The sequence below is a fragment of the Thunnus maccoyii genome, chromosome 10 (genome assembly GCF_910596095.1).
Source record: "Thunnus maccoyii chromosome 10, fThuMac1.1, whole genome shotgun sequence".
Classification (NCBI taxonomy): domain Eukaryota; kingdom Metazoa; phylum Chordata; class Actinopteri; order Scombriformes; family Scombridae; genus Thunnus; species Thunnus maccoyii.
This window is the reverse complement of record NC_056542.1, coordinates 1,460,231-1,481,326: the sequence shown is the minus strand read 5'-3', so window position 1 is coordinate 1,481,326 and position 21,096 is coordinate 1,460,231. Positions and strand designations below refer to the sequence as shown.

Genomic DNA, 21,096 nt, shown 5'->3' with positions numbered 1-21,096 from the left:
GCAGGTACATCCATCCAGGTGTTAAACTGAAATTTAAGGTGAGTGGAGAGAGACTTTAATCTGAGTGTCGGATGCATTCGACCAAATTATGGAACAGCAGTCAAGATGTGATGAGAGTAATGACACAATTACCTGTTGCCTCACATTTAATGGGAATCTGGAGCATCTCCTGTGATGTATTATCATTTGTGCTCCACCTCAAGCTTACAATGCCTTGTTCTGTTGTAGGAATGGTTCCATTTTATAATTTCTTTTTTAAAGATCAGGTTCTATAAAGTATCTTGGTTATGTGTTGGACATGTAAACACCTGATGCAAGTTTCTGATCGTTCTCTGTTGGTGCAGAAATGAGGCTTAGATGTATATATATATATATGTTGTATATATAAATATATATATATATATATATATATATATATATATATATGTACAACAGCCAGCTGCATTGGCTAATGGAAGGAGCTATCTACTGCTGCTACTCTGCCTTACAGTGGAGAGAATTGAAGATGAATTCTGGAAGCTATCATTGGACCAACACAATGTCAATATTGCACTCTGGTTGTTGATTGGTTAGGGAGGCCGTCCTCCCTTGGAGCATCATTTTACGTGTCTCTTCCAAAGAAGAGAGAAAAAATATGTTGTAAATAATACTGAGATTTGGTTAATTTCAACCAAATATTCTTTTTTATATTTTGATCTCCCTCTTGCCTCCCAAAAAATAGAGGATCAACCTCCTCTGCCTCTATGGACCAGCCTCCACATTCTCCTCATAGCTTCCCATAGCTTTACATTGTAAGGGTAATGCAGCACTGCAAATTTCGGGGCTCATAAAATCCAAACCATTCGAGTTATTACAAAGTTTTAAACATCTTTTTTTCAGCACAGTGTCATAAGTCATGTATCAAAGTTTGAAGTCGATGCCATTAACACCCTCGAAGGAGATAGCTTTTGTTTGGAGGCCAAAATTGAGGCAAAGTCTTATTTTGAAAGGCTAATTGCGGACTTCTTTTTGGATTTAAGTCAGGGGTGTCAGCGTATGATTTGTAGGTTTTGATGAGACAAATAATTGAGTTTTTCTCTCTACGACATTCCTACGGGCCGTGGCGGCCATTTTAGTTAAATAGGTGGCGCTAGAGAGCACATTTTGGCACTGGGGGTTAATTTTTACATTTTATCAAATTTTTCACCAGACCTGATGTGCCAAATTCGGTGTGTTTTTGAGCATGTTTATTAGGTCAAATTTAGGTCTGATGTCCCGCAATAATAAAGAAAGAAACACACGAAATACAGGTGGATTTATTGATTGGTTCCTTCCAATCAGTGCTCAGGCCCTAATAACAAAAGAAAGAAAGAAAGAAAGAAAGAAAGAAAGAAAGAAAGAAAGAAAGAAAGAAAGAAAGAAATAAACAAACAAACAAACAAACAAACACACTGTTTTACAGTCGTCCTCTGTCTTTTGGGCTCGGTCCCTAATAATATATCAGTCAGAGGGATCAAAGCACTACTTTTACTGCAGTGCTTTAACTACATCAAGCTCATAATACTTATGTACTTTTACTGTAGTAGGATTTTTCATGGCAGGACTTTTACTTGTAATGGAGTATTTTTACATTGCTGTATTAGTACTTTTACTTAAGTAAAAGATCTGAATACTTCTTTCATCACTGCACATTTAAACCTGAGAACAGAAAACAAAAAAGGAAATTCTACATCCTTATTATCATATATAAAATAATAACATTATGTGGACTATAAAGACAGATGTATTTAGAACAAAAACACATTTCTTACCAAGAAGCACTTTACCACTAGCACTTTAATATCCTAAATGTAAAGGTGTAATGAAAACAAAAACAAGATTTTTAAGCCTATTTCCACGTTTATTTGTATACAAATACAAATAATTTCTCTGCCTCAACAAATACAAATAAAAAAACAAATACAAATACAAATATTAGGCTCTGTGCACATCCCTATATACACACACACACACTGTAAAAGGTCATCGTCCATCATGCTGAGACTCAGTCCAATGGTTCTCCAAGAATAGTACAGGCCAGGCCAACAACAACTCCTGCCAGGCTAAAAAAATATTTTTTAATGCCAAAAATAATGCCAAATATCCATTCATTCAGAAATCAATAGCATCTCAGAGCCTCTGAGCAGTGCTGTTCCGAACTGTGAGTCAACCTCCGTGTCGTTGCCTATGAAACTCTTGGTAGCGTAGCTCCTTTTAAGGAATATGGCAGTGCGTAAAACGTGGCGAGTGGCAGAAAAGTGACGGTGAATGCGAGCGCAGCAGAGGAAAAGGTTAACAGTAAGTTGTCAGTCTGGCAGTAAATGTACAGTATAGAATACAGTGAGTCAGTCAATAAATGTTGCAGCTTGTCAAGACCAAGAAAAGTCACGTCAACAGAGAAATAGAAAACAGAGAAATGTGTGGCTACTGAGTCACTGGCAACCTCTTACCAGAAACAGAACCACCTGTGAAGTTTGTCAGTTCAGAGTGACTGAAGCCACGTCTCTTTCAAATCCTGTTTTCTTTATCGCTCTTCCTCTTGGCGTAAACTCCCCCTCCTTCTTCTTCTTCCCTTTTTCTCGCCTCAGTGGTTCAGGATCAGGGGTGGAAGTCTTCGTCCTCTGCAGTGAAACAGCCGCGGTGTTTTCCCTCTCAGTGTTTTTGTGTCTTTGCTTCAGATAAGAGAAAACACCTGCTCCCTTTCAGTTTGTCCTCTCTCCTTCAGCTGGTGGTGCACAGAGTCTGGTAGCTTCTCTTCTTCTGTGATCGCAGCAGAGGTGTCTGAGTGTCCACGTCTCGAGATAAAACCGTCCTGCCGGCTCTGCGGAGAAGTCCACGCGTCCATCCGTAAACCAGACAGTTGAGGAAACCCTGAGAGGCCGAGGTGAAAGCCTGAGGGCAGAAAACACGTCACAGCTGAGACAGAAAATAATAAAGCAGCAACACATTTCAGCACATTTTAAAGGATTGTTTCAGCTGTGCAGCACAGTGGTGGAAGAAGTATTCACATCCTTTATTTGTTTTCTTTAGTAAGTAAAAGTACCAATACAGCAATACAAAAATACTCCATTACAAGTAAAACTTAAGTACAGCACTCGTATGTACTTTATATTACTTTCCACCACTGGTTCTGCATGTTGTTACCAAACTTTTTTGTCTTGTGACCTTGTGACCTCTCATCATAAGTCAAATATGTCTCTGAGATGTGAGCAGTTCAATCAAAGAGTGCTGCTGCTTCTCAGTTTGATCATTTTAATAGATAATAGAGGTAAAAAAAAATATCTGAAAAATAATAGCAGTTTGTGTAGCTGAAGTACTTTTTCTTCCTTTCTTCTTTTTAAACTTGATAATCATCTTGTGACCCATCAGATTCACTCAGAAGAACTCAGCACTCAAAGTAGGATATTTGGCCTCTAAAAGCTGCGTATATGTGAAACTTCAGTGTGATGCTTTTAGGGACCAAAATTCATACTTGTAACTTGTTTGTGTTTATTCACTGTGTGCAGCTTTGGTGCCAAGTTTAGTTAATGGCATAAAACTGAAATTTTATAGGTTTGTTCAGACCACAGGACGAGTTATCACAGTTTTACTGACTGTGATAAACAACGAAAGGCTTTGAAATTCAGACACTTCCTCAGTCCTGCCGCACGCTGACCTGTGATATGTAGAGGACGACCCCGGCCTCGCCCTGAGCTGCGAAGGGCTTCACCAACCGCATGAACGCCAGACCAACCGCTGAGGAGACAACAGACACAGATTTACATTTAAGAAACTGACATAACTCCTGTCTCTGCTGTCCAGTAACCATAGTGATCTGTAAACAAGAGGACAAACCTGGACCCCAGCAGAGGACGAAAATCATCGGGTACAGGAGCATCCGCCGGTCAAACACACGGAAAGAGGCCCGCTGCTGGTTGCCTAGGTAACCATTTGATGTCACAACACGCCGGTAGATACGACGGGCTTTTCCCATGAGCACCTGGTGCAGGAGAGGAGATTTATTTATTTAGAAATTAAGCTGCGAGTGAAGTCACTGATCACTGTTTGGTTTGTAGCACCAAACTCCATAAATAAAAAAGCAAAAATAAGAGAGTTGTCGTTTTTACACGCCAAACTGTTGTACCTTAAAAAATATTTTTTATAACAAAACTTAATTATTTGATATGTGCACATAAATATTGACATATAAAAACACACCTTTACCTGTATACGCTCATCTATACATGAATTTAAAGTAAACAAATGTTTGGTCAGGAGAGGAAGGAAGTTAAAATCTGATACAAAGACTGAAAAACTCAAACAATAAGAAATAAAGGAGATAAGGAGTAAAACATTTTAAAACAGCAATACAATAGAATAACTGATTAAATAAAAATAAATAAAGGTCATAGAACACTCTAATCAAAATCTGATTGATCTAATAATTATTATATTATTATTTGAAGAAGTGTTACAGGAAGTCTTGTCACACTGCTCTGCTCATAAATCACAGGAGACACGTTTGATCTCCGATGAACATGTAAACTCAGACTGACTCGGCGTGTAAAAACGACGTGGTCTTGTGTGATAACTCACAGGAAACTGCACATTTTTGCTTGTGATACTTGTGTCATGCTCAAATTAATCTGTAAAGCACCTTTCATTCCACACTTCAACGTCTTTACAGATAACTGACAAGCTAATAAGACAGAACAAACACAAACAGCAAAAAGAATTTGACACTAATGTGTAAAACTTTTATAAACTCACCATGATGCCGATGAGTGTGAGGGAGAAAGTGGTGAGGAAGATGGAGATGCAGTAGGTGTGCAGCAGGCTGCAGGCTCTGATTGGCTGCTGGTGCTCTGAGGTCAGGTACAGTGCTCCGGTGTGCATCAGCAGACACCTGGTGGTACGGTGCACGATGAGGGACAAAACAATAATGATCAAGTATTGTTTAAAGTCATTTTTAAACATTTTTGCCTTCATTTTGCTGTTGGAGTCTGCAGAGACTCACCTGTAGGGCTGACTGAAGTTGGTTTGGCATTGGCTGATGTTTCCTTGTATAAACACTGGTGTCATCAGCAGGACAGGAAACACACTGCAAACACACAGAGGACATTTAATCACTATTCCTCTTCAAAATGTTTAAATGTTTTTCAGACTGAACTCTGGTACAGAAGAGGATTAAATTTGTTTTTCTATTTTTAAACAGGAAAATAAAATTCACACTGCTTCCTTCAGAGTTACTAAACACGTTGATACGCACCCTGAAAGCAGCGCAGTGATTTTGCCGGCGGTGCTCACTCTGTTGGAAAACTGGGGAGGAAAACAGACAGGAAAAATATTCAGACATGAACAAAAGGAACGAATCAATAAAGTTTTCTAAGGAATCAGTTTGGTAACTGGTGGATGGACACAGACTCTAAATTTAATTCAATTCTTTCTTTGTATATTTGCAAACATAAACCTCCTTCAAATAATGTGTTCAAAATCAACCTGAGCTTCCAGAAAAACATTTTCTTGGTTGTACTGAGTGATGTTTTTATATTAATCTTATTATAAATATTAATACATTTAGAGTGTCTCTAAAACACTACTTTTCTTTGAAAGTGTATATAACAAATACAAATAACGATGCTTGAAATTATCTCAAGCTTTGGGAAAGTTCACTGTAGCTAAGAATTGGTAAGAAATGTGTTTTTGTTAAAAGTAAATAGTCTTTATATTCCACATAATGTTATTATTTTGTATGTGACAATGAGGAAATAAAATTTCCTTTTTGGCTTAAATGTGCTGCAGTAAAAGAAATACTCAGATCTTTTACTGGAGTAAAAGTACCAATACAGCAATGTAAAAATACTCCATTACAAGTAAGAAAAACAAAGTTCTGATACACAAATCTGTTTTCAATTTTTGGGCTTTTTCTCTAATCTTTGATTTTTGCTGAAATATTGGATCATTTGAACATTTATTGAAATGAAAGCATGTGAGAAGTTTAGAGGGAAAAATCACTATTTGGTGGAGCTGTTAACAACTCATAGACATGTGAAATGTGACCCCGACTACACACTGCTTTTTGTAAGACGTCAAAAGCCAAAAAGGTTGGAAACCACTGGTTTCATCTTTAACAATGTGTTGTATTTTAAAAGCTTGTTATATTATCCATTGTGTCAAATCTTCATCTGAAAAGTAACTAAAGCTGTCAAATAAATGTAGTGGAGTAGAAAGTACAATATTTCCCTCTGAAATGTGGTGGAGTGGAAGTATAAAGTAGCATCACATGGAAATACTCAAGTAAAGTACAAGTACCTAAAACTGTACTTAAATACAGTACATGAGTAAATGTATTTAGCTACTTTCCACCACTGTAAATGTGTAGGTTTTATGTCTGATTGTGTGTGGTTTGTTCTTTGTACGTGTGTGGTTGTATTTAAAGTATTTAAAGTAAACTAAGTATGGATGCATGTTAGTTTGTACCTGTACAGGATATCCATCCATGCAGCTGTAGAACTTCTCCCTGATTCCTGTGTAGAGGTTCCACACATAGTTGAGTGTGTAGAAGAAGGAGGTCATGTACAGAACCTGAAACAACAAAATCAGACAGCAGGTTTGTGAACATCGATCACTTTCACTGCACTTATTTCCTAAATGGGAACTCTCGTGTCACGTTTGCACTTTATGAGAAGAAACAAAAGGAGAGAACCATCAGCTGACCCGGAGGTCGGTGCTTCTGAACAATAAATGTAGGTCAGGATTGTTTTTCTGTCCCTCTTAACATCCAGTCTGAAGTTTGTCCTGGTTCTGCTGCTCTATTTCATCCTGGACTGACCCAGTTCAGATTGGTTCTGGACACCAGACAGTCGGGGTCACTTTAATTAGTGGATCTGTTTACTGTAGAATCATCTTCTGATGACTTTTAAAGGACCGTTCTGGTGTTTTTGAGTGTTTAATTGATTAAATACAGCTCATATTTTGGGTAAAAATAAGTATAATGACTTCAACACTTGAGATTATTGTGGGCAAAAATAAACAAACAAATCTTCTGTACTATTTTGTGAAACACTTCATGCTGTAGCCAACCATGTCATATTTTTGAAGGATAATGAAGCTGAAATTGCTTTAATACTTGAAAACTGGAAAAAAACCTTCAAGTTCAGGATAAGAACAAACTCAGGTATACTAAGACAACACAACACTTCCCTGCCTTACTGTAGACTATTTAATGATCTGACATTTTGGTGGCAGTATGTCTTCTTCAGAGCCCCAAAGCACTTCTTTGCAAGTTATTACACTTGTTTTCTACCTAAAGTTAAACTTGACTTCTTGAGCAATAAAGAACACATCCACTGAGTATGATCTACAAAGAGGACAACTCATGTTTTATTTAAAAAAGTAAAAATGTAATCTTAAAAACGTATGGCATTCATGCGGTGTTGGAATAATCAGAAAAAGGAGTTCCCAACTGGGAAAATTCTCTTGAAAACCCCCTCATGTTGGAACAACAACTTGGAAAGTTGGTGAAAATTTTGATGCACGACCAAAAGTGGTCGTCATAAACGCAAAAATATGGTGGACGAAAGTAAATGTTTGGTTGATGGCATTTTTACTAATTCACGTACTGCATATCAACGTTTTGCTCGCATGCAATTTGTAAGATGGTAATAGGTTGTAACCATTAGTTGCTGTTGATGTAGAGTAACCTAGATTAGTTAGAAAAGTTATTTATTAGCATAAACCCTGATAACAAGTCAGGTAAAGCAATATTTTAGTGGTTTTAGGGAATGAACTGGTGCAGCAACAAGACTTAAAAGCTCATGAACACAATGAAGTCAGAAGAACAACGACCCAACTCGGGAAATGGGACCATTGGAGGAGCATGTGAATGCAGCATAAATCCCGATATGGGACCATAAGGAACAAAACGTATATTTATTAACACTAAAGCAGGATTTCAGAGACATAGAACAGGCTGTCAATGTCCACACATCCATCTGTGGCAATCCTCTGTTGACAGATATGAAGAGTGATCCAACTCTGTACCAAGACTTCCAATGAGCCTGATATAATGTCACATTTAACTGATTGAACCCGGGCCACCTGGGTGAAAACCAGGTATCCTGACTGCTAGACCATATGGGACCTGGTTTCCGACATTGAGAGCAGCATTCTAGGTTGTAGTAACTTGTTAGGTTTGTTGATAAACCATTATGATGATAAGGATGGTAGTCATAGCTGCCAGAAGATCATTAAATCACAGTCACAAGATAAAAACATCATATCCTGAGATAACTGACCTCACAAAGGGCGAGTAGAAACCCAAGAAAGCTGCTCTCAGGGCTTGAAACTAGGTCCCATATGGTCTAGCGGTCAGGATTCCTGGTTTTCACCCAGGCGGCCCGGGTTCAACTCCCGGTATGGGAACATGTATTCACCTGCATCTCCTTCAGTGTTTATTTGAAATTAATCTGCTAACTCACTGCTGTGTTAAATTGCAGTTCCTCTCATGTCCACTATATGCTGCACTGGGAAAACTGTCTAGTGAACAGGAAAACCCCAAATTATCTCTACAAGTATAAAGTCAGTACATTGATTTCTGCAACGTTCAGCTGTCAAGAGGTATTTTCAGTTTTCTAACGTGTGTTTTTATGGAAATGTCGACATTTAAATTAATTAAAGGGCTGTTATGACCAATAGATATTTTAACATAAAGCCTGAACATATTGTGTCCCATATGGTCTAGCAGTCAGGATTCCTGGTTTTCACCCAGGTGGCCTGGGCTCAACTCCTGGTATGGGAATGTTTGTTCGCTTGTGTCTTGTTTCATTTCAACACAAAAATTTCCATCTAAATTATATATTAATTACAAAACTACATGTTCATATGCTGGGTGTTGAAGCATCTAGTGAAACTGCACTTCAACACACTAAGTTTTAGCTGTTAGCTGTTCTTTATCTGAGGTTAAAGACCATAGAAGTACAGCTGATGTTCCCATACCAGGAGATGAACCTGGTCCACCTGGGTGAAAACTAGGAATACTGACTGCTAGACCACATGGAACCTGGTTTCAGATGCTGAGAGCAGCTTTCTTGGGTTGCTAATAACTTGTGAGGGCAGTTATCTCAGGATATGATGTTGTTATCTTCTAACTGTGATTTGATGATCTTCTGGCAGAAATGTCCACTGTCCTCACTGTAGGTGTGACCTCATGATAATGCTTATCCTGGGATAACAGACCTAACAAGTTACTAGAACACAAGAATACTGCTCTCAGCATGTGAAACCAGGTCCCATATGGTCTAGCGGTCAGGATTCCTGGTTTTCACCCAGGCGGCCCGGGTTCAACTCCCGGTATGGGAACAGATCATGTATATACCCTCTATCTGTACACTTAAAATTCAGCACAAGAAAAGCTTGAGTTTAGTGCTGAAGGGTGTTAAACAGTGGGACTAGATGCTTCAGCTTCCAGTTTGGAAACAACCAGTCTAATGTAATTACTTACAGTAGAGCAGGACTTCAGTAGTAAAAGCAAAGTTAGCTGAGGTAGCAGGATCTTTAGAGGATTTATGAGAGAGTATAAGGACTCAGCATGAAACTAGATCAATACACTATTCCCAAGACAACATGATCTTATTTATTTAACCACTCAATACCAAATTAAATGATTCTAGGTCATAATGAATTCATAGGAAATAAATACATGCTTGTAGATGTTCCCATACCGGGAGTTGAACCCAGGCCACCTGGGTGAAAACAGGGATCCTGACCTAGAATCCTAGACCATATGGGACACAACAACAGTTTGAGATGGCTGCCAGAAGATTATGAAGTCATCATCCCAAAATAGCAGAGTCCTTTGCAACCCAGCAAGGTTGCTTTGAGAACCTGAAGCCAGGTCCCATATGGTCTAGCGGTCAGGATTCCTGGTTTTCACCCAGGTGGCCTGGGTTCGACTCCCGGTATGGGAACATGTATTCACCTGCATCTCCTTCTGTGTTTAATTAAAATTAAGCACTAAACTTCTCATCCCTTACACCCCTGTTCATTCTCTTAGTTCTGCAGACCAGCTGTTGCTCTCAGTTACCAGAGCGAGGCTTGAAACAGGGTAGAAGGGTATTTGCTGTTAGGGCTCCTCAGTTGAGGAATTACCTTCCTCTGGAAATCAGACAAGCTACCTCAGTTTCCTCTTTGAAAACTCTTTTAAAAATAATGGCGTTTAATTAGACTGCTAGACCATATGGAACCTGTTTTCAGATGCTGAGAGCAGCTTACTTGGGTTGCTAATAACTTGTGAGGGCAGTTATCTCAGGATATGATGTTGTTATCTTGTGACTGTGATTTAATAATCTCCTCGCAGACATGTCCTCTGTCCTCACTGTAGGTGTGACCTCATGATAATGCTTATCCTGGGATAACAGACCTAACAAGTTACTAGAACACAAGAATACTGCTCTCAGCATGTGAAACCAGGTCCCATATGGTCTAGCGGTCAGGATTCCTGGTTTTCACCCAGGCGGCCCGGGTTCAACTCCCGGTATGGGAACAAATCATATATTTACCCTCTATCTGTGTCCCTAAAATTCAGCACAAGAAAAGCTAACAGCTTGAATTAGCACTGAAGTGTGTTAAACAGTGGGACAAGATGCTTCACCTCCAAGTTTGGAAACAACCAGTCTAATGTAATTACTTACAGTAGAGCAGGACTTCAGCAATAAAAACGTAGTAAGCTGAGGTAGCAGGATCTTTAGAGGATTTATGAGACTACATGAATACACTGTTCTCAAGACTACATGTTCTTATGTATTTAAACACTCAAGAGCTACTTAAATGATTCTAGGTCATAATGAATTCATAGGAAATAAATACATGCTTGTAGATGTTCCCATACCGGGAGTTGAACCCGGGCCGCCTGGGTGAAAACCAGGAATCCTGACCGCTAGACCATATGGGACACGACAACAGTTCAATATGGCTGCCAGAAGATCATGAAGTCATCATCCCAAAATAGCAGAGTCCTTTGCAACCCATCAAATCTCCTCTGAGAATCTGAAACCAGGTCCCATATGGTCTAGCGGTCAGGATTCCTGGTTTTCACCCAGGCGGCCCGGGTTCAACTCCCGGTATGGGAAGATATGTTCACCTACATCTCTGTCAGTGTTTATTTGTAATTAAGCTGCAAACTCACTGCTGTGTTAAATTGCAGTTCCTCTCATGTCCACTAGATGCTGCTCTAAGAAAACTGTCTTTGTTGAAGTGAACAGAAAAACCCTAAATTCTCTCAACAAGTATAAAGTCAGTACATGAATTTCCACAACATTCTACTGTCAAGAGCTATTTTCACTTATCTAATGTGTGTTTTTATGGGAATGGTGACGCTTCTTAATTAAAGAAATGTTATGACCAACAGATATTTTAACATTAAGCCTGAGCGTTTTGTGTCCCATATGGTCTAGCGGTAAGGATTCCTGGTTTTCACCCAGGCGGCCCGGGTTCAACTCCCGGTATGGGAACTACTGCTCTTGTAAATATTTACGCTATAGCAGAACATCAGTTGTAAATTGCGTTAAAGTCAGTAAAAATGAAGTTAGCACAGGTAGCAGGTTGTTCACAGGCTTTATGAGACAGTATTGGGACACAGCATGAAATTACATGAAGATTCTTACGTATTCAGTCACTGAACATATACTTTAGTCAAGTCATAATTAACTCACAGAAAATAAACGTGTGCATGTACCGTTGACATTCCCATACTGGGTGTTGAACCCAGACTGCCTGGGTGAAAACAAGGAATCCTGACTGCTAGACCACATGGGACATTTACACTGAACAGAACATTGTTCATATTTGCCAGAAAATAATGAAATTGGAGGCACAACAGTTTGGTATAGTAAAATAACTATTAATAAACCAAGAAAACTGCTCTGAGGATGTGAAACCAGGTCCCATATGGTCTAGTGGTCAGGATTCCTAGTTTTCACACAGGCGGCCTGGGTTCAACTCTTGCTATGGGAATCCACCTAAAACACTCTCAACTTCCTTATTTACTCTTTGTTGTCCTCAGATTGTTTAAGTTTAAGAAGTTTTAAGACTACAACAAACTGACTTCATCGTGAAGTACAAAAAGTAAGAAAAGATTTAACGCTGCAGTTTCTTTGGTTTTCCAGCAGGAAGAAAATCACTACAAACAGTTTGTAGGAGATACAGGTTTGACTGACACGTCTATCCTCCAATCCCTGAGCTGGTAGGAGGGAGCAAATCTAAATTTTGATGATCATCAGCTGCACCTGCCTCCAACACTCCCCTGAGATTTACTTCTGGATCGTTTCCAGCCTCTAAAAAGCTTAAATGTAAGTAAATCCAATGTTTTTTCAGAGTACAAAACTAAGTGAAATGAGCATTAATTTACTGAGTTTATGTTTGATGATGTGCAGAAGCAACACGGTTCTTCAGACATGTGATGTGTCTTGTGGAAGTAGGTTTCCCCCGATAAACATGTGAAATGGAGGTTATGTGTTTTCTAGTAAAAACCCACTGAAGTTTTCTAGTTCAGTTGATCTTTTAAGGAGGAAGTTGAGATTTTCCAGCCATGGACGCTCTCTCAGGGTCAAGGTGAGATTAATGTCAAGGTTCCTTATTATGTCTATTTTAAGGTTTGTTTTGAGAAGCAGGAAATTCCACAATATATCCAAAACAATATATCCAAAACCTCAAAAGTCCCATCCTAAAGAAAAGAATCTCATGACTCTGTCTGACCCCGACAGACCTGCTGGATTTCACATGTCGTGTGTTTCTCTAAATATTACATGTTTGTGACTATAGATAAGCAAGTTAAAAAAATAAATCCACAGTCATGAATTAATTCGGTTTTAATTTGATCAGATTTGATTGACAGCAGCAACACAAGCAAACTATCAGATTAAAGTTCTTGTTTCATGAAATTGTGACATCACCTTTTTCAGAAAAGACTCTGCATTTTATACCAGAGAGAAGAAATGTAAATACAGAAATCTCTGGTGTGAAATGGTTCTAATGTTGGTTGACATGATGCATAGTAAAGAGCTGATTAACAAGATACAGAAGTTTTTTCAGGGACTTAAAAGGATAAATTGTATATTTTTCTTATGTGCAGACTCAGACCAAAATTGGTTTGTACTAAAGATGTAAATCTTTAGAACAGCCTACATATATATTGTCTATTAGGTCTTTATTGAGAGAACTATCATGCATGAACAGTGAGGAGACGCCTGCCGGTCGTGGCTGTGATTTGTTTTGATTCTTTTGTATTTGCGGCACGTTTCTGTATTTAGTTATTTTTCACTTTGCTGTATTTTTTTTCTAAATACTGCACATGTTTTGAAGATGTTTTCTTTTTTGCTTTTTGTTTTGTCTTTTTTCACGTGTTTTCCTAAGTTGCAGTGTGTTGAGCTCTCAGGGCCACCGTAGAAAACATATAAATTAGCAATAACAAAAAACAGAAGTAAAAGCCAAGAACTTTTTGGAAAATAAATTAAAAGATGAGCTTACAATTGTTCTAGTCTGTCTTAAAACAACAGTTAGGAGGCCAAATGAACATTAAAGCTGTGTTTCTTGCTGTAATCATTCCTCCTGTTCATACTGACCATCAGAAGATCCCTTCATAATGACCTTACAATGGAAGTGATGGAGGACAAAATCCACAGTCCTCCTTCTGTGCAAAAATGTATTTAAAAGTTTATCTGAAGCTAATATGAAGCTTCAGCGTCCAAATGAGTCAAATCAAGTAGATATCTTTCAACGTTACAGTCTTTTTAGTGCCAAAGTCCCTCTTTTTGTTACTATACTTCCACCTGCAGCTCAACAGGGAAACACTGTCCGAGGAAACACAAAGAGGGAATTTGATGCTAAAAAGACTGTAAATGTGTCAGATATCCACTTGATATGACTAACTCAGACTGCTGAAGCCTCAGTGTGGTGTTTCTTTCTATTTTCCTTTTTGTCAACAAATCCATTAGTCCGCCTCTCAACACTTTCCTCCTTCTCTCTTTTTGTTGCAAATTATTTATATTATATACAAACATAATTTCTAGGAGACAAGGTGGCATGATAATGAAGGAACGTGTCACCCAGTGCAGCCGTCTGGCTCACTGACCTGTTTTTAATAGTTTCTGGACAACATCGGAGATGTACGACACAGAAGAATAAGATATATCAGGCTCTGGATACAGTATGCAGTGCTGTGTGTAGTTACCTGTTCCACAGTTTGCAGGTGGTAGCAGTGTGAGTTCAGGCTGCTGCAGCGTTGAGAGAACAGAGCAGCTCCGATCAGCCAGCAGAGGGCGAGCAGCAGGTCAGACACGCTGAGCAGGAACAGAGGCTGCAGCTGCAAAAAACCCACAGCACAGTTTTTAAATTTTAGTTTCTGCTCGTGTGACTAAAAGTACAAATATTACGTATTAAATATTTCAGACCAGTGAGCAGAAACACTGACCTCCGGCTTCCGGCTGAGTCTCTGTGACATCACACAGGCGATGATGGAGCCTGAGCCCAGAGTGCTGTGAATCACATCACAGACCAGCGTTAAAAAGGATTCATATATTCATTTTACATGCTGAGGACAATATTATGTCTATTAAAAATACTGTTAGTGTAATTACTAATCAATACTGTAAGTGTTCATTAAAAAAAGTAACGTTTGACTAATATTCTGCCTGCTACCTTGTGCCTTTAGCGTGTTTTTAGTTATTTTTAATTAAATGATTAAATAATTCTTCTTCTTCTAGTATTGGTAGCATTAATATTGGTGGTATTATTATTAGTAGTAGTAAGTAGTGTTGAGTGTAGTAAGACACAAAACATAAAACAGCTGATTTCACACTGACAGGAACATTTCTTCCATCTATTGTGTGAGTGCGGTGACCTTTGACCTCCTTCCTAGCGGTCGCTTACAGTGTTGATGACCCTGAAACTGAAGCTTAATGTACTGAGTAATAAGCACATGAATGTAATGAGTCTCTGACCGCAGTGTGTTTATGTAAAGTTTGTTAGGAACTTGTGGAAATGATCTTTGGCACATTTTCAGTGTTAAAATATATAAATACAATAGCAGTAAAATAAAGCATGATAAGTTCTTATGAAATTTAAAGTAGTTGATAAAGACCTGCTGCACACAAACACATGACTAAATACACGTGTGTGTGTGTGTGTGTGTGTGTGTGTGTTTGCTGCAGAGTTGTGATGAATCAGATTTGTGCCTTTAGTGTGTTTTTAGTGATCTAAGATCTTGTGTAAATATTTTCCTTGTTGTCTTTGAATATATTTAAAAGTGCTCTATAAATGCATCTTCTTCTACTACTACTTATCTGAGTACTAAACTCTTCAGCTCAGATTCACAGGTTAGAATTATATCATTAAGTCTAGAAAACTCTGTCTATTTAGATCATTTGTCTGAAAACAGAGTTTGGATGGATGCATGAATGATAATCAGCTGCAGAGCGAAGCGTCAGTTTCAGTCGTCGTCTTCGGACTCGCATCTTAATCTCTGAACTGTCTCCGGGGTTTTTACGTCTCATCTACAGTTTGTCTTCTTCTCTATTTTTAAACACTTTCACTTTCAACATCTGCAGTGCAACCAGGGCGCATATTTATCAGACTTCTCAGAATCACTTTTAGGATAGGTGCTGAAAGTTAGTTTAGGACTGAAAATACTCCAAAAATGCTCGGAGTCAGACTGAAGACTCATGTATGAAGCGTCCTGCTCCGACTGTCAGTGAGGACGACGACGACTTCTCGGAGAGACACAGTGGTGTCGCCGTTTTACGACACTCAGAGCCACAAAGAAGAAACTATGATGACGTGTTGTAGTTCTCTTACAGAGATATACAGAAACCATCCAGCCTCCATAGACTGTAAACAAAGACTCTCACATAGTAGATAATGTGACTCAGCTGTGTGAAATCAGCTCTTCTTCTTCTTCTTCTTCTTTGTAATATTAGTATTGGTAAAATCAGTCATTTGTAGTATTGATTGAACTAGTAATTGTATTGGTAGTAATGGTAGTATTGGTATTGGTAGTATTAGGATTGGTATTAGTATTGGTATTAGTATTGGTTGTATTAGTATTGATAGTATTGGTATTAGTATTGGTAGTATTAGTATTGGTAGTATTGGTGGTATTAGTATTGGTAGTATTAGTATTGGTAGTATTGGTATTAGTATTGGTAGTATTAGTATTGGTAGTATTGGTAGTATTGGTGGTATTAGTATTGGTAGTATTAGTATTGGTAGTATTGGTGGTATTAGTATTGGTAGTATTAGTATTGGTAGTATTAGTATTGGTATTGGTAGTATTAGTATTGGTAGTATTGATATTGGTACTTGTAGTATTGGTATTAGTATTGGTAGTATTAGTATTGGTAGTATTGGTAGTATTGGTAGTATTAGTATTGGTAGTATTAGTATTGGTATTGGTAGTATTAGTATTGGTAGTATTGATATTGGTACTTGTAGTATTGGTAGTATTAGTATTGGTAGTATTGGTATTGGTAGTATTAGTATTGGTAGTATTGATATTGGTACTTGTAGTATTGGTAGTATTAGTATTGGTAGTATTGGTATTGGTAGTATTAGTATTGGTAGTATTGGTATTAGTATTAGTAGTGTTTGTAGTATTAGTCAATCAGAGGTGAACTAACTGACCTGAGCAGAGCCATGAGCAGCTGGATCCACCTGACGACTTCATACACCTGTAGACAGGAGAGATCAGCTGAGTGTTACATCACTGCTGCCACATCACAAACACAAATAAACATAAAAAAAACAAGAAGTAAACTTTAAAGAGTGAATAAAAGAAAACGTAAACACAAATGAGCGAGATATTATGTTAGGAGATATTTGATGAAAGCTTGATTAGATTAAGTGTATTGAAAGATCATTTTTTACAAACAACAGAAAGATCTGTAATGATGAACATGCAACTTTACAACAGTTATAAATCAAGTTTATACAGATATTTTGAAGGTGAGAGTAACTAAAACTTATACGAACACAATCACGTCCTACTGGCTGCACAGACTGATGAATCTCAGCTTCATTACAACAGGTCAAATATTTTGATAAGGTCTTAAATCTTATTATCTATTGAGGCTGCAGAGAAACTGATCGTACGCTGCATTTCCAACACTGTGTGACATCACAGAAATAATCATTTTCCCCTCATGTAGGATCAGAAGTTAACAGGAGTTAAAGGTGAGCTGGACAGTGGAAGAGAAGACGTCACACAGCGGTTTGCAACATGAATTATAGAAATTATAAAACAACGTGGTTAAATATGGCTGATTTCACATTATCTACTATGTGAGAGTCTTTGTTTACAGTCTATGGAGGCTGGATGGTTTCTGTATATCTCTGTAAGAGAACTACAACGCGTCATCATAGTTTCTTCTTTGTGGCTCTGAGTGTCGTAAAACGGCGACGCCACTGTGTCTCTCCGAGAAGTCGTCATCGTCCTCACTGACAGTCAGAGCAGGACGCTTCATACATGAGTCTTCAGTCTGACTCCGAGCATTTTTGGAGTATTTTCAGTCCTAAACTAACTTTCAGCACCTATCCTAAAAGTGATTCTGAGAAGTCTGATAAATATGAGCCCTGGTTGCACTGCAGATGTTGAAAGTGAAAGTGTTTAAAAATAGAGAAGAAGACAAACTGTAGATGAGACGTAAAAACCCCGGAGACAGTTCAGAGATTAAGATACGAGTCCGAAGACGACGACTGAAACTGACGCTTCGCTCTGCAGCTGATTATCATTCATGCATCCATCCAAACTCTGTTTTCAGACAAATGATCTAAATAGACGGAGTTTTCTAGACTTAATGATATAATTCTAACCTGTGAATCTGAGCATTCGGATAATTAGTTGATGAACTGAAAATGAATCGACATTGATGACAACGACTCAGTTGTTTATCATGTGATCAACTTACTGCATCATGTTTTATATCAAAGGAAACCAAAATCAGCAGTTTGGGACTTTTGGTTCTAGTAAACTTTGATGGAAAATGTTTCTCTTTTAGACATTTTATGTACTAAATGATTAGTTTGTAGGTAAATAAAATAATCATCATCAGTAGTGTGAGAAGGTTTCTTTTTCCCAATATGATACGTCCAGATGAAAAGGCTCCTCCACAGAGAGTAACATAGATCTTTATCTCTCTAAAGGATGTTTTTACACCTGTTTCATTTCAGAGATGTTTAACTTGATGCCTCGGTGTCGTATTAGTGGTCAAATACCAGACTTCACTACAAATTTGAGGCATTTTATTTGAGAATTTCCTTTGTTTTTGCTACTTTATACTAAAGTTAAGAGTTCATTGATCCCTGAAGGGTTTTCTTTGACTCTACTGCGTCTGTCTGCAGTTACTTTGCATATTTAAATTTTACATGAAACACACAATGACCTTATTAAATATGATGCACTGTTGTAGATGTGCTTCCCAAATGTTTTGGGTTTAAATCAAAGTTTATCAAACTGATAAATCTCAGTTTTAGATGCTGCTGTGTTTTTCTTTGTCGGTGAGATGTCTTTATGAACCCCCTTTAGGTTTCTGGAAAAAAAACTCGTTTTTCTCTCCTTTAATACATTTTTCTTATTTGTGCAAGTAAATAAACTAAACTGTCTACTCATGAACTCTCACAACAGGTTGCAAATTTCTGCAGTGCAATGAATCAGATTATTTTATGTGAACAGTTTCTACAGACATTATGATGCAAAATTATGTTGTATTTTATAATAAAGTACAAAAAATCTGATAATTCAAAAAATGAACAGAAATGAGTATTTCTTTGTTTTGATGCCTGTTTGGTTCACTATTTATAATCATGAGCTTTATTTTTAAAAATTTTTTTTATTTGTTGATTTATCTTGTAACTTCCAAGTTGGAAAACACTCAGTTAACTACCTAAAAGTACAATATTTCCCTCTTAAATTCAGTAGAGTGGAAGTATAAAGTAGCATCAAATGGAAATACCCAAGTAAACTACAAATACCTCAAAACTGTACTCAACTACAGTACTTTGAGTAAATGTAGTGAGTTACGTTCTACCAGTGGGTATCTCTCAGTGTAACACTGACCTCCGTCCAGTCCTGGGCTCTGGTAGTGTTTGTCTCTGAGCTGTTGGTAAAAATCCCCTCCAGCATCTCTGCAGCTGACAGCCTGAACACTCTCAGATGGATCTGACTAAACAAGTGAAAACCACAGAGCAGCCTGGACAGGAAAACATCAGACAAACAACCAACAGTCTGACAGCAGGAGGTTTTATCCTGCAGCACACAAGAGGCTGGATTTATTCACACTGGCCCCGCCCACTTTATCACTCAGGCCACGCCCCCCATGAGCAGGTCCAGAGCCTGACTCATCTAAGTGCTAAAAGTACAGTTTTGAAGATAAAACTGGTGCTTCACATCAGTCAAACTAAAGAATAAAAGCTGTTTACTCTGAGGTTTCTTGTTTCTGTTGCTCAGGAAGGGAATGAAACATCACTGATCATGATAAATAATTAATAACGTTAACTGGAGTCATGTCAGCCAATTATTTACATTTGAACATTTGAAAGGACTTTTTTTTGCATTTATCAGGGATGCAAACAACAAGAATAAATATTATATTGATTTTATTTGCAATCACTTTGTAACTTGTTGACGTCGTCGTCCCGTGCTCTCTTGTTGTTAATGTTTTCTTTAGAGGACAGTTTCACAGTTCTTCAGCAGTCAGGTGTTGATATGAACAGTAAAGAGGTTTTCCTCGCTGTAATCATTCCTCCTGTTAATACTTGGTTATTAAAATTGACAATATGAACATTAATAACTGTGGCTAAAGCCCATGTGGTGGAGTCTGTGGGCAGTAATGTCGGTTCAATGAAGGACTTTACACTGTATTAGTTGGGTTTTGGAAGCACATGTCATAGAAAATGTGTTACTGGTTGCGTTTTTCCAATTAACATCTGTTGGTGGGTTATATATGTCTGTAGGGACTGATATTGTTCTGTCATTGGATGCCAGGAGTTTGTATATTTGGGAGGGGATGTTGACTTCTTTTAAGTGGATATACTGGAAGTAGCAGTGGTCCGGTATGTTATATTTTTTTTGTATGTGGTGGAAGGTCATGAGCTACTGTCCCAGTCTGTTACTGGTCTGTCAGTCCAGGCTGAGAAAAGAAAGGGTTTGTTATTGATTAGAAACATGGAGTTATGTCATAATAGAGTATGGATTTTTTATGGATTTATCTATAAATGGGAGATTTTTGATGCTCAGTTCTTGAATTAAACTATTTTCAGTTTCTAGCTGAGGTGGACTGCTGTTATATGTACAGTAACTGATGTGAGAGGAAACAGTTGAAAGATATCTACTTGATTTGATTCATTTGGACGCTGAAGCTTCATATTAACTTCAGATAAACTTTTAAATACATTTTTTGCACAGAAGGAGGACTGTGGATTTTGTCCTCCATCAATTCCATTGTAAGGTCATTATGAAGGGATCTTCTAATGGTCAGTATGAACAGGAGGAATGATTACAGCAAGAAACACAGCTTTACTGTTTATTTGATGACTGACTGTTGGTTTAAGACAAACCTGAAAAACTATGAACTTGTCCTTTAATCTTCCTCCTCTACCAGCAACAGACTTTCTTTCCTGCTCCAGTCTGGTTTTCTTTTTGTTTCCAGTTATAATTTTTATATATATTTATGTGCTACACATGTAATAAATTGATATTAAGGAGTTTGATGAATACATGGCCACAGCAGGACTGCCTGATCTTTCCTCTAGCGCCACCCGCAGGACAGACTCGACATTTTTCAACCATCAATATGTTGTTTGTTCTGTCAACACTTTCACACGTGGCTCTAACGAACACTGCAGCACTTTTAAGAAGTTTTTGTACTGTTATTTTAAATTTTAGTTCAGTTTAGTTCACCAGATGAACTGATCTTCTTATATTTATATATTTTTTTCTCATTTTAAAATGATTAACCAGCTGATCACAGAACAAAACCTTAAGATCAGTTTTAGTGGCTGTTCTGGAGCATTTGGACTGTCGGTGGTTGAGTTGCATTGTGGGTAATGTAG

General features: G+C 37.9%; 1 protein-coding gene, 1 long non-coding RNA gene and 7 other non-coding genes across 9 annotated transcripts in view; 7 read left to right on the top strand and 2 right to left on the bottom strand.

The window, feature by feature from the left end:
- Positions 1–1,993: 1,993 nt before the first annotated feature.
- On the bottom strand, positions 1,994–19,538 carry tmem116 (transmembrane protein 116). Its single transcript, XM_042424624.1, has 11 exons — positions 19,103–19,538; positions 16,672–16,718; positions 14,465–14,528; positions 14,225–14,356; positions 6,478–6,582; positions 5,267–5,316; positions 5,015–5,098; positions 4,768–4,903; positions 3,853–3,997; positions 3,674–3,753; positions 1,994–2,910 (listed from the first exon to the last, which is right to left on the bottom strand). The coding sequence occupies exons 1-11, from the start codon at positions 19,166–19,168 to the stop codon at positions 2,740–2,742; spliced, it is 1,080 nt and encodes a 359-aa protein (XP_042280558.1). The 5' UTR covers positions 19,169–19,538; the 3' UTR covers positions 1,994–2,739.
- Positions 8,350–8,421, top strand: trnae-uuc. Its single transcript has one exon. It is a non-coding gene; the product is annotated as a tRNA-Glu (tRNA).
- trnae-uuc lies at positions 9,286–9,357 on the top strand. Its single transcript has one exon. It is a non-coding gene; the product is annotated as a tRNA-Glu (tRNA).
- On the top strand, positions 9,894–9,965 carry trnae-uuc. The gene has a single exon. It is a non-coding gene; the product is annotated as a tRNA-Glu (tRNA).
- trnae-uuc lies at positions 10,469–10,540 on the top strand. Its single transcript has one exon. It is a non-coding gene; the product is annotated as a tRNA-Glu (tRNA).
- On the bottom strand, positions 10,877–10,948 carry trnae-uuc. Its single transcript has one exon. It is a non-coding gene; the product is annotated as a tRNA-Glu (tRNA).
- Positions 11,055–11,126, top strand: trnae-uuc. Its single transcript has one exon. It is a non-coding gene; the product is annotated as a tRNA-Glu (tRNA).
- On the top strand, positions 11,436–11,507 carry trnae-uuc. The gene has a single exon. It is a non-coding gene; the product is annotated as a tRNA-Glu (tRNA).
- Positions 12,225–21,096, top strand: part of LOC121905996 — a 14,232-nt gene continuing 5,360 nt past the window's right edge. The window contains exon 1 of the long non-coding RNA XR_006098511.1: positions 12,225–12,344. This is a non-coding gene — a long non-coding RNA (uncharacterized LOC121905996). The remainder of the gene's footprint in view (positions 12,345–21,096) is intronic.

Bases quoted from the DNA above. Each gene is read 5' to 3' on its own strand.
- tmem116 (XM_042424624.1), bottom strand. From the start codon at position 19,168: ATGCTGGAGGGGATTTTTACCAACAGCTCAGAGACAAACACTACCAGA. The intron at 14,529-16,671 runs GTCAGTTAGTTC...TGTGATTCACAG, and splicing joins CTGCTCATGGCTCTGCTCAG to CACTCTGGGCTCAGGCTCCA. The intron at 5,099-5,266 runs GTGCGTATCAAC...GTGTGTTTGCAG, and splicing joins ATCACTGCGCTGCTTTCAGG to TGTGTTTCCTGTCCTGCTGA.